At 44.9% G+C, this 12,927-nt stretch overlaps 1 protein-coding gene across 1 annotated transcript in view; it reads left to right on the top strand.

Moving 5' to 3' along the window:
• The window catches only part of LOC126526149 (fatty acid synthase-like), a 141,158-nt gene that overhangs the window by 44,389 nt on the left and 83,842 nt on the right, over positions 1-12,927 (top strand). Inside the window, exons 8-9 of the mRNA XM_050174097.2 lie at positions 4,663-4,852; positions 7,518-7,747. Coding sequence (XP_050030054.2) covers positions 4,663-4,852; positions 7,518-7,747 — 420 coding nt within the window. The remainder of the gene's footprint in view (positions 1-4,662; positions 4,853-7,517; positions 7,748-12,927) is intronic.

The raw sequence follows: 12,927 nt of genomic DNA, 5'->3' as shown, positions 1-12,927 counted from the left end.
TCATTTACAGCAAGTCAATTTTGACGTCAGACCTACCTGAAGATTCGAAAATTACCAAAATTGTACCGATTCATATGTCAGGTGATACTAACCTGCCATCTAACTACAGACCAATTTCACTTACCAGCACATCATGTAACATTTTGTAACACATTATTCTCAAACATTTACCTGCATATTTCGAAGAACATATTCTAGTAGATGTTCAACACGGTTTTAGAAGAGGCTTATCGACAGTCACTCAGCTAGCAGAGGTGGTACACGATCTTGCTTTAAGTATTAATAATCATAATCAAAGTGACCTAGTTTTACTAGATTTCAGTAAAGCGTTTGATTGTATATGCCATACTAAACTAAGTGCCAAAATTATAGCTGCGATTGGCAGTGTACCCATTACTGCATGGATAAAAATCTTTTTATCTCACCGATCCCAATTTGTCGTCATCGAAAACATTGCATCTTCTACGGTGCCTGTCACATCAGGAGTCCCACAGGGCTCAGTAATAGGTCCGCTGTTATTCGTGGTTTTTATCAATGACATTACACATAACAATGATTGTAAAATTAAACTGTTTGCAGACGACTACATAAGATACGGAGAAATACGTAATCACCAGGATCATGTTCTGCTCAATAATGCACTAGCAAAAATACCCGAAGGGTGTGATAACTGGCAAATAACCAATAATACAAACAAAACGGTTTGTATGACAGTAACGACAAAAAAGCACTCATCGCTTTTCCTACACACTTAACGGCAGCCTCGTAACAAGAGTTCAACAGCATAAGTATCTTGGTTTAACAATAACGTCCGACCTTAACTGGACATCACATATTAACAACATTACTTCTTGTGCATTACGAAAACTCTTTTTTCTTAAAAGGTGCCTGCGGTTGGCACCAACTAACCTCAACCTTTTAACTTCAATTAAATTTGTGAGACCTGTCCTTGAGTATGCTAATGTCGTACGGTTCCCTTACACTAAAACAAACATATCTAAACTGAAAAGGATGCAGAGAAAGCAATTAGGTTTATCCACCGAAAATACCGGCGCAGTGATTCCACTACTCTTCTCCTAAGACAGTCAGGGCTTGCAAAAATGGCCATTCGAGCAAAACGAGCTCGTCTAAAATTTCTGCATCAACTACTACACAGCCGACTAAAAATAAATGCCTCTGAATACGTTATCTTTTCTAAATCCCGCGCACTTCCTCATAATTATCCATATACAGTGAACGAGTTCCTTTGTCATAACGATACTTTTCAGTCTTCCTTTCTCCCCCGTGTTGTTCGCGAGTGGAATAACCTCGATGCATCTATGAATAACACAGTATCGCAGTCTGATTTTGGTAAGTTATTAGAAGATGAAATAAGTAGTTAGGAAAGAATAATTCTTATGCACATATAATCGCCAGAAACTCCCATTTTCATAACTATAGCTAAAAATTTACCTCCTTTGTTTGTTTCTTTGTTTTTATAACATTGTAATAATCTTTACGCACATGTAACCTGACGTGTACTATTTATGTGAGTTGCTCTTGTAATTCATGTTATTAGTGTTGTAAAATTGTGCATTGAACCTGTTTGATATATTTCCATATACATGTTTTGATGTTCTTACCATTCGGCATATAAAACATGCATTGCATCTATAATCATATGCCCACCTGCTACGGTCTCGATATGAGACTGGCAGTATTGTAAATAATAATAATAATAATTAATATACAGTCACAGCGCCGAATTATTTGTTGGTGTGAGCTATTACCAACGCCGGCGTTGGGCAGTGTGTTTGCACCGACGACCTGGTCCTACAGCCGTTTCGGGGCTCCAACGCAGGCTGCGTTTCGCTCTAAATATAGTTGCCTCCGTGAACTATGATACCTTTAGCAGAGACAAAAATTTGCGGTATGGGAACACAGGTGCTAACGCTTAGTGAATATTATTCGCATGTCTACGCGTACGCCACATTCCACGGATGCTGCGGACTCTTCGGGTCGTACAGGCGTCGGTAGAAGGCGACAAAACGCGGACGAAAACATTTTGTTGTGTTTGCCTTCATCAGTGGTCGAGACGCTGGTAGCTTCCACAGAGCTGCACGGAACATGTGATACAGAGTAGTACAGCGCCGTGTCCCTTTCTATGTTTGCTGTGATCGCACACTCGAAAACACTGTACGTGTTACTTCTTGAGTGCGACTATAATTTTCCTTTCGGCAAAATTTGACTCTATCATTGGTGCATGCGCACTTGTTTTCAATCTTCTACGAAATAATAAACATCACCTCTAGCCATTCAGAACATCAAGTGCAAGTAATGCACTAATCTCAGACGCGAATTAAGGATAACAGAGAGAGTGAGCGCGAGATTGAGGAGGACGACGCAAGGAAAAAATGAGTGTCGCTGCCTTGGGATTTTTTTATCTAGGGACCTAAGGCCGCCTTAGGCGCGCGCGCCGTCGGAAGGACACTTCGCGTGATGACGAAGACAAATAATGGTCCTCTTCGATTATCAGCCCCTGATTGCCCCGGCCTCCATGGAACTGCTGTGTCCGATTCAATTTTGTTCGGTGGGCTTCGGTATGTCCACCCACAACTGCGAGAGTTGTCGGAAGCACGTTCGTTCTTTCACGAACCGGAAATTCCGGACTGCCCACGGATTGTGGGAGCGGTCAGATGATTTTCACTCGCGCAAGCACAAGTAGCTAGCCGACGACAGCGGTCTGACAAAGATTCGCGCGGTGTCTGCGTCACATTATAAAAGCTGCCGTGTGCTTCAGCGCTCCTTACGCGTTTCAGAGGGCAAATATTGTACATGCAGCTCTCGCGTCTGTTACATCGTTGCTTTGGGTGCCATTATGTGAGCTTTTCATGAGGCGTGAAAATACCGCAGCTTTAAGGCCTTAAGTTGCTCATGGGTGGAAAAATCCGATGTCCTGTGTTATCGAAAAATTGACTGTGCGAAGTTATGGCACCAAAATTTATGGTAGACCAAACCATGACCTTTGGTTGGATCAAAATTCAATGGCGGCAAAATTGATGGTGCCACCATTGATGGTCCGGCCCACGACCATTGTTGGGAGTCGAACTCACGACCTATGGTGTTATTCGACGCCAGAATAATTAAGGCACCCGAAATCCACGACCTTTGTTGTGGCGAAAATTCAGTGGCACCAAAATTCATTGTGCCATCGTTGATGGTCGAACCCACGACCATTGGTGGGAGTCGAACCTGTGACCTTTGGTGTTTAGGCGTATTAAGGCACAGTTAATTACGATATCGTTAACTAAGGCACTCTAACCCGCGAAATTTGGTAAGAGAACACAAGTAATAGGAATTAACAACGCATTCGAACGAGAATGTCAAGTGATTTAGTCAATGTCTGGAGAGCGTGCGGGCGTTCACCATTATCCTCTGTGCGTTTGCTGAAATGGCTGTCAACTTTTCTCCGTGTTTCTTTGAGAGACAACTACAGTGATCAAGCACACAATCTTGCATTTCTTTGTGCGTTTCACTAAATCCTGCACGCTCATTGCTATATGGGAAGTAAACAGATGGACTTCACTGTCCAGGTGACTGAAGCTGGTGCATGAGGAAGGATATCACATAGCATGCGGCTATTTCACTCTGGTAGCTGAGCTGATACACCATCGGAGCTTCGCCGTTTATCCCTCCTGGTCCCAAGTTCGAGCTTTTGCGTTCTGTCCTGTAGGATTAGTACATGATGTACATGCGCTTTGTCCTACATGCCCGTCGGGCCTGGCGGAGACGGCCTCGCGAGCTTTGAGCACATCGGCATGCGTGTTCTGCGTGAGCACTGGCTTGACAAGATCGAGATTTTGCTTACGTGCGTGTGGGGATGCTGCTTCAATTTCGCAGGCGAACTAGCTTAATTGCAGAGGGTAAACGGCACGAAGAGCAACAGCGCAACGTAAACTGCGCTTTGCGAATTCGTTGTAGGCGCTAAGGCTGCGACACAACTTTATGGTTGTGTCGGTGACGTGGCCTCCGGGGCTGCGCCATCGAGGAGGCCACGCTAATGAATTCGCTAGATAGTGTGGTTTTAGCTGCGAGCAGACGACGGCCGCCAGGAGAGTGATTTTCGGTCACGGTACTTTCGAGCAAAGCTTCGGACAGCCCCCGATCACGTGACTATGACGTGTCCTTCTGTAAGAGCTAGTCAGACCGAAAGCCGCAGACGTTTTGCGGACAGTCCAGGGCAGGATAATAGAAGAGGCACAGTGTACTGCTGATTTAACCCGCTGCTGATGGCCTATTTGCCTGATCGCTTTGATGTGGTCTACCAGAGCTACAGAAGCCGTGCAGACAAGCTGCAATGCTGCGCTGCCAGAATAAGCGCCTTTTGCAGCGTTAGCTGGGCTCTCGTACGGCCCCTTCAGGCCGTCAGCACCTGTGGTGATGGACAGCATACTTGCTGTCTTATACAAAAAGCACTCTAGATTGACCAGTCGAATAAGCAATTGAAGTCTGCTCTTCGTGTACCAGCGAGAGTTTGTTCATGTACTTACTACTGCTTGAAAATGAGGTCAACATTGCTTGAGACATTTGACTTGTAGCGTTGAGATATAATGAAAGAGAAATGTTACCATTATTCAAAACTGTGCGCTGCATACAAGTTTTTGTCCACTCTCTCATTCCCAGGTTGCGCTGGTGGACGTGCTTCATGCTTTGGGCCTCAAGGCGGACGGCATAGTCGGACACTCTCTGGGCGAGGTTGGTTGCGCGTACGCAGACGGGGGCTTAACCGCCGAGCAAGCAGTGCTTTCTTCCTATTGGCGAGGCCGCTGCACGGAACTGAGCCATCCCCCCAAAGGATCCATGGCTGCAGTAGGCAAGTATCAACTGGGCCAGTTCGCCCATGTGATTCTCAAGACTTGGTATTTTTGTTTTAACGCCCGAAACCAGAACCGTAGAATAGGGTCAACGTTGCAATGGAGATTTTCCGTAATTATTTAGCAATTGGAATATTTCAGCCTCTATAGAATTTTTGTATATCAGCATTAAAACCGAGCCAACGTGGCTGGAAGTCAAGGAGCGCTATAACGTAAAACTATTCCAAACTTTTCTATTCCAATACTGCAATCAGCCCTCAACCATTGGTGAAAAACTTTCTTGGACCACCCCCACTTCACCTGTCTGTCACGCGAGGTTACGAAAACCGCGATAGCTCCCCATGTGATATGACGTGTACACACTGATTATGCGTGATTTTATCGAACAAAACAAAAATACTCATTTCTGATTCCACGCCTTTTCGCCATTCGCCCTCGGCTTTTGGTGAAAACATTTCGGGCTGCACCCACTTCACCTGCCTGTCACGCGACGTCCCAAAGCCGCAAAAACTCACTGCTGCAAAGAGACGTGTACGCGTTGAAGATGCATTAATATGCCGAACAAAACTGAATTTTCTTCCGAATTGCCGCAGGCTGCCTCGTTCCGAAAGGAATAAAAGATGGCTACATCCAATCACTCAGGCACTGCCTACTCGCACCTGCCGGAGAGCATGGGTCTATTTGCGGGTAATAAAGCTTTTTGCGTGGTCATGTAACATTTTCGGGCACTTTCGGCACGTTTACGACCTCATTCTGCCAGCTCTTCTTTTCTGAGTATCCGTTTTGGCGTCGTTCTTGAGCTTCCGTTGCATGCCGCCGCGATTGTCGACGAGCCACAATAAGCTAAGTAAGGGAAAGCGGACCAATTACAGACGCCGCACCACCCTCTTCATCCGGTTATCCGTTTTCAGTGCGGTGGATCGTCCCCATTGAATCCCTCTCCACTTGAGCGTGCTCCTCGCCCCTTGTAAGCCAATTAGATAAGACAAACTACTCAGTGTAGGCAATGGTATTTGCTTTCAAGCTAACAAAAGTGACCTCCTATGAACGAGGTGAGCGTTTGATTGGTCTGTTTAGACAACCCGGCGGGTGACCACCCGATGCTTGCGTCGGCGGTTAAGCAAATGTCAGGTCAGGAGATTGGAATATAAACATATTGGAATAGTTTTACGTTAAAGGGCCCAAGAGTAAACTTCGCGCTCTAACTCTGACGTAATCTGTCCTCAAAATGAACCGTGTTCACGTTTGTCTTATAAAGCACAGAGGACGCTTTATTAATAAGATATTGAGTAGTTGTAAAGCAGGAAGCTCTTCTGTGCACGCTAAGTACCGCCTAATCAGATAACAAGTTTGCCTACTCAGCCGTGAGCAGAATTGGCGTAAGGCGGTTTTACAGCGGTGCTGTCGTCTGCACTATATTATTTTAAATATTTCACGGCTTCAACAGGAAGCTCAGTTTGCTTAAGGCTGAATATACCAAACCGTCCTGATTGGGAGAAGTCATGGTTGAGCTGAGTTACTGAGGGCTTACGAGACTGGTACTACGTCCCCTACGAAAATTGACACCTGTGAACATTTAAGAAATTTCCTTATTTCCTGATGCGTCCGTTAGGTTTGTTACCTCGCCTACTCACAGGAAAAATATTGTCTATTTCTGTTCCAAAATGCTGGCAATCACTTTACTTTGCAGCATAAACGAGAAATTCCGCACGAGAGTGTTTCTATTGCATTTTTTTTTAATACGACCCGATTGGCCATTTATATGGGCCAAAGGCGGCTATTCTTTGAGATGGGTGCGCGTAAGTGAGCTGCCAATCTCTCATATCCTTTCTAACTCGTGCTTTGAGACGCTGTGTTGGACAGCGCCATCTCTGATACATGCGTTAGATTCCCCAGTACTTTCCTCGTAGCAGCTAACGCTACATACAAGCTCTGCGACACTGTACCACCTTCCTGACCTGCTCAGGTCGAACGCCTTTGAGCGTTTCATCGCCAAGTGAAATTGCTGCCGCCATTTTAACGTATGCCACGTGATCTAGCCATATGTATGTACAATTATATCCCAGCAAACGCCTGATGACGTCTCAATCAGCATTTCTCTTGCTCACTCTCGTCCAGTACTTACATACAATCCAACACTGTTTGTCTTAGGCTCACACCGAATGGCCGCAGTAGAAATGATGCCGTCGGCGTCACACTGTGGTTGTCACCACAGTCTTGCTACTGTGGTCGCCAACACGTTCTCGTGCCACAAAAAATTGATTCATCTTAAAGAAATGCATTGGTCGAGCTTGTAACACTTCGCGTAATCCCAAAGGAAGCTGGGTAGCCAGCCACCAGCAAAATGTTGAACATACCATTGATTCGCAATAGATGGCATTTGCTTGATTTCTTTAAGTCCTAGCCGCAGTGGCGTTGCGTATGCACTCACCTTCCATAATATTCACTCGCTTTATCAAACCAACAATGTCGACGCGCCTTCATTTGCTAGATAAAATGATCCCTTGGTATTAAACTGCGACAAAAATATCCTAAAGGTATATACCTTTAGGATATTTTTGTCGCAGTTTGATATATTCATGTGAAACACAGCTAAAGAGTAGCTGGCAGGACTGGCGGGAGACGAAATGAGGCAATTTATTCCGGATGGAAACTTTTCTTTAGGACTTACATGGGAAGAAGCGAAGAGGCGATGTCCCACTGACGTGTACCCTGCATGCAACAACGCTGAAGATTCTGTGACAGTGTCCGGTCCTGCCGAAGCCGTGGCAGAGATGGTAACGCAACTTCAAGCTGAGAACATCTTCGCCTGTAATGTCAACAGCTTGGGCGTGGCCTTCCACAGTAAACACGTGGAAAACATCGGGCCTATCCTTCGAGAAGCTCTAAACAAGGTGACATTTTAATGTTTGATGTATTAGACCTTGTACGTTCTCCTAAACATTGCACAACGTGAATGTAGAGCATATTCAGGGATAGTTTAATTACGCCTTAATTTCGTGTGACTACATGTTTGAACATTTAGAGCATAGCTCTTATGTTCAAGCATAACGCCTGTTCCTGCGTTCAATGTCGTCCCTCAGCATAATCGCGCGGAAAACCACAGCGAAGGATGAAAGAGTGACTGTGGAGCCCAGCGGGGGATGAAAGAGGGCGATAGCGAAGAAAGCGCTCGGAGGAAATCAGAGGAAGAGGTATGGCGATAGCGTGCGAAGAAAAGCGTAGTGCCGCAAAAGACGGGCTCTCAGGCAACGACCGCTACGATATGGCGCCAAAGTAGCACGCCGTGACTTGTTCACCGATGGCATGGGTCGAGCGCGTCCACCAATACCATATGTGGAAACAAAGCATAGCATGAGAGGACGTCTGTCTGCAGCGGCTGCTGTGAATAGGGCCCGCGCGTCACCACCGCGCTGCCTCTTGCGATCTCCGGATTAGCGATACAGTTGCGCCACACATTGCTCCGTTTGCAATGTGCCGCATGACACGCATTGTCTGTGCCAGCCAGTATGTCGCAAAATGAAAACACGCATAGAGCTGCGCTCTACTTTTGAATTAGGGAGCGCCGTAACCGTTGGTGAATTTTTCGGGGGGATACCTTAAATGATAATTTACATACTGCACCCATTACTGTGTTGCGGGCGTCAGGTTATCGCCGGAAAGGCGATGTTAACGTCACCAGTTTGAGCTGCAACTACGACAAAGTGTCAGCCGACTTTTGTTCAGCAAGGTTCGAACCATTGAGACAGCGCCCCTTTACAAAGTGGGCTCCTCCGTAATAAAGCTGAAATATTCACATCGCCAACTAAATATTATCAGACATGTACGTAAAACCTTACAGCCAATAACAAATGTTTAACGTCAAAAGAATAATTAAACATTCAGACAAATAAACTCTTGTGTAATGAAAGTGCGTAGTTAAAAAAGAGAGTTGTTTTCAGCAAATGCAGCGAGACCAATCCTACTTCTGCCTTGTGCGAATTCCGATGCATAGCACCATGACATGGTAAGGCGTGGTTAAATTAAACCACAATGCAGGGAACACATCGGATACCTGTCACCAATAGCATGCGTGTGGGATTTCAACCGAATTTGAGCGAGACGACAATGCGACAAGATTAGATAACGCTAGTGAGATCGCTGTTGCTATTTTGTAAAACCAGTTACGAGCGACGGCTGCGGGTGACGCGACGATGAGACAGCATATTATCCTTTGTAATCTGCTTTATCTAGTAAACTGTCCCAGTTACCGCCTGACTTAAACTTTCTACTGCAATATTACCGAGAGTATGGCACTACTCTCCACGGTTGCGTCATAACTATTTCATAGCTCTTTGCTCAAACAGAGCAATTTCAGCAATCGAACGGCCGTCATCGTATCCAAAACACTGCGTAGTGCGATAGTGACCACACACAATATTGTCGTCTTAGCATTTGTTGGTAGGCAGCACAATGACTTTCAAGTACACTAAAAAACAAAGAAAAGACAGAAGAGCCAGCTTCAAAGGAAATTTAGTCCAGAAAGAGCATACACACAAACAAAGAGAAAGCCATCACATGCAATGCCAAGTGCGTCACTCATCATGCACTAGCATTAATTCCTGCTCGACATCTTGTTTCTTTCGTTGTGACCAAAACTGCGTTGTCCTCCCGCAGACTATATGATCACGCTGCATTTCGTACACCTCTACTATCATAGGACGGACTGCTCTGTGTTACGATGCAATATACATCTCTTACTGAAAAAGGCCCTACAGCCACACTCATGACAGTGAACTACTAAGTGCCCATTTGCGAACTTCTCAACCTTGTCATGATCTCTCAGAGGTTCATTAACGCACCGCGCTCAGTGTGCCCAATGTAGACTCGACTACAAGATAGTGGGATTTTGTACACCACACCTTGTGTACAAGCTACATAGTTATTGTGGTGTGTAACGCTAACTGCCTCTTATTTCTTTCGGCACGGGATGTGTTCTTCTACAGACTAGGCAGCTTTCCAGGCGCTGACATTCATACTTTAACGCCACTTTTAATATCAATATGCTTGAAATTGTGCGTGAAACTGTGAATGTAAGGAATTACAGCAATGCGTTGCTCGTGCTGGGAAGCTTTGTCATTACCTGAGCTCCTTTCCTTCTTGGTGTCCCTGTGCACCACTTCGGCGACAGCTGCGATAAGCTTCGGTTGGTAGCCTGCTACAACCAAAGTCGAAACATGTTGGTAAAACATAAGTTGCATTTTATAGAAGCACGACTACTTGAAAGCATTATGAATACACATTCGTGCCACTGACCAACTTGCAGTTCTGGTATGGGCACAGCAGAAGCATAACAAGAGCTTACGGCTCCTAGGCTCGTAAAACCAAGAAACATGATTATGCTGATATTGCAAAACAAGATTCAAGAGCTTCAGAGTTCCACGGTCAAGAATTCATGTGTTGGTACTAAAGAGAGGCATTCATGTTCGAACACACTGGGAACGGGCTTTTCTTATGATGAAACGTTTTAGCATCAGAATTCAGAGCAAGAAGTAAGTCATAGAAGTTTGCAGATTCCCAAGCAACTTGTGCGTCATAACTTCTTTTCCAACAGCCTGTCAAAGTGTGTCATAGAGATATCGCCGAGGACAGGGGCTAATTACGAGCCTATGCATATAACTTGCTTCCAGTCAAAAACCTCCCTATTTCACTTAAGAAATTTAGATTTAAGGTATAATGTCAACAAAGGCAAAAGTATCTTGCACATTCATATTAAAGGAATTCTGGAATTTCCCAGCACAATGTTCATAAATGCTCTGTTGAAAAAGATTCAGAAGCTTATCTAGCGGTAACAAATAGTAATGATCGTTTACATCAATAGAAAACGCTCTAAATGCGACGTCAGCATGCATAGTGAAGACATCCACGGTCTGCTCAGAATTCTTTCTGGGAGAGTTATGATTCAGTTGCAGCAAATTTACCTTGTGTTGAAAAAAATGAGTTACGCTTTTCTGCCACGATCACAGTTCTCAAATAATCACTCTGAACACCCTATCAATTTTGTTTAGCACTGCTCAAGAACATGTCCAGGCCAAACTACTCCCTTTACCTTGACATGTTCTTTAGTGTTGAAACACTCAAAGTTGATATGCCGTTCGGAGTGATTATCTCTGAACATGGATCACGGCGGAAAAGCGTTCCCTATTTTCGTCAACACAAGTTATATTTCTTGCCACTGAATGATAACTTTCACACAAAGAATTTTGAGCAGGTCGTAGGTGTCTTGACTATGCATGTAGACGTCACAGTTCAGGCGCTTTCCATTAATGTAAAATATTTGTGTTATTTGTTACTGCGTGATAAGCTTTTGGATATCATTGAACAGTTAGATGTTCGAACAGACATGCCTGCCTTCAGTACTAACGTAGCGCTCTGTCCCGTTGTGGTCTCTCGTGTTCGGTGTGCTGTTCTTTCGCGCCTTAAAATAGTTATGATGAAGCAGTACTAACATATTAAATGTATGACCGTGGCGCTCTGAAGTTTCGGAATATACATTTGCAGTTTAAGCATAGTCACGTTTCTGGATTTTATGAGCCTAGTAATCGTAAGCCTTTGTTATCCTCCTGCTCTGCCTGAACGAAATCTGCAAAAGTGCCAGTGGCACCAATGTGCCTTCAAGTGCTCTGAAGAAGCCGTGATATCACATAAAATGCAATTTAGCTTTGACCAAGAGGTTTCGAGCGTGGTTGCAGTGAGCTACTCAAACAGGCTTATCGCAGCTGTCACTGAAGTGGTGCAAAGGGACACCTAGAAGGAAAGCAGCACGTGATGACGAGGCTTCGCAGGAGCAGAAGAAATCGCAATATTTTCTTGATTTATGGTGTCGTGCACAATTTCAATAATATTAGTAAGAAACGTGGCGTTAAAGTTGTAATGTCAGCTCCTCAAACGCTGTCCAGTCTATGTAGATGAACGTGTCCCGCTCCGAAGGAATAAACGGCATGGAGCGTTAGACAGCGCAATAAGTATGTAGCTTGTACACAGGGTGTAGTGTAAAAAATCCCGCTATCTTGTGGCGCAGTCTACATTGGGCAGCCTGAGCGGTGTGTTAATGAGCCTATGTGAAATCATGGCAACAAAGTGAAGAAGTGCACAAATACGAACTTAGCAGTTCACTATCAAGAGTGTGGTTGTACGCCCTTTTTCGATAACAGGTGAATAGCGTATTCGTAACATAAAGCAGTCTATCGTATGCGAGTACAGGCGGAGGAAATGCAGCGTGATAAATTTGTCTGCGTGAGCCCATCGGCAATTTTGTTCACAAGGAAAGCAACAAGATATCCAGCAGGAATAAATGATAGTGCACGATAAGTGGCGCGCCTATCATGGCATGGGGTGACTTTCTGTTATCTCTTTTTTTTTCGTCTTCATGGTTTATATGTATGCGCTTTCTGGATTAAACTTTCTTTGAAGTTGGCTCTGATGTTCTTACTGTGTTTTTTTAGTGTACCCGTGAGTCATTGCACTGCCTACCATAATGTTTTTTTTAGAATTAGCCCGATCCTGTCGCTTGTCTTATTGCTTCCTCGGACACCGAATCGAACATGTGTTTATGAATTTTCAACAATGCACGCAACCCAGGGAAACAAAAACAGTCTTTGTTAGTATTTCGCTTCAAGTTGCAGCCGCAATGGGCATGGCAAACAGCTAGCTGCCCCAGCCTTAGAGGTGATGTGCTCCAAAATAACACACGGCGGAGTAGCGATGACAATGGAGGAAGCACGCACTCCATTAGGCAGTGTCCCATTGGCTAGTGGCGAGAACGCACCTAAATAGTCGAGCAGTCGGATGACCTGAACGAACGATGCCGTCGCGCGACGGTCCGTTTCGTCGCTCGTCGCTGTCGTTTGACAATGTCGCGCGTAATATCGCTCAAAAGTGGACTGAGCTCTACAAAGGCGTGTCGGGCACACTGATAAATATTCGCTCTAGGGCATACAAGCAAACCATAATAGCACTGACACCTCCGTTACATGCTTCGGTAAATCTCGTAGTTTGTCCTTATCACCTTTTCTCAAAGCGAGCGTTCAGCCAT

Source organism: Dermacentor andersoni, chromosome 8, assembly GCF_023375885.2.
Source record: "Dermacentor andersoni chromosome 8, qqDerAnde1_hic_scaffold, whole genome shotgun sequence".
Classification (NCBI taxonomy): Eukaryota; Metazoa; Arthropoda; class Arachnida; order Ixodida; family Ixodidae; genus Dermacentor; species Dermacentor andersoni.
The sequence above is the reverse complement of the archived record's forward strand: the minus strand, read 5'-3'. Positions and strand labels throughout refer to the sequence as shown.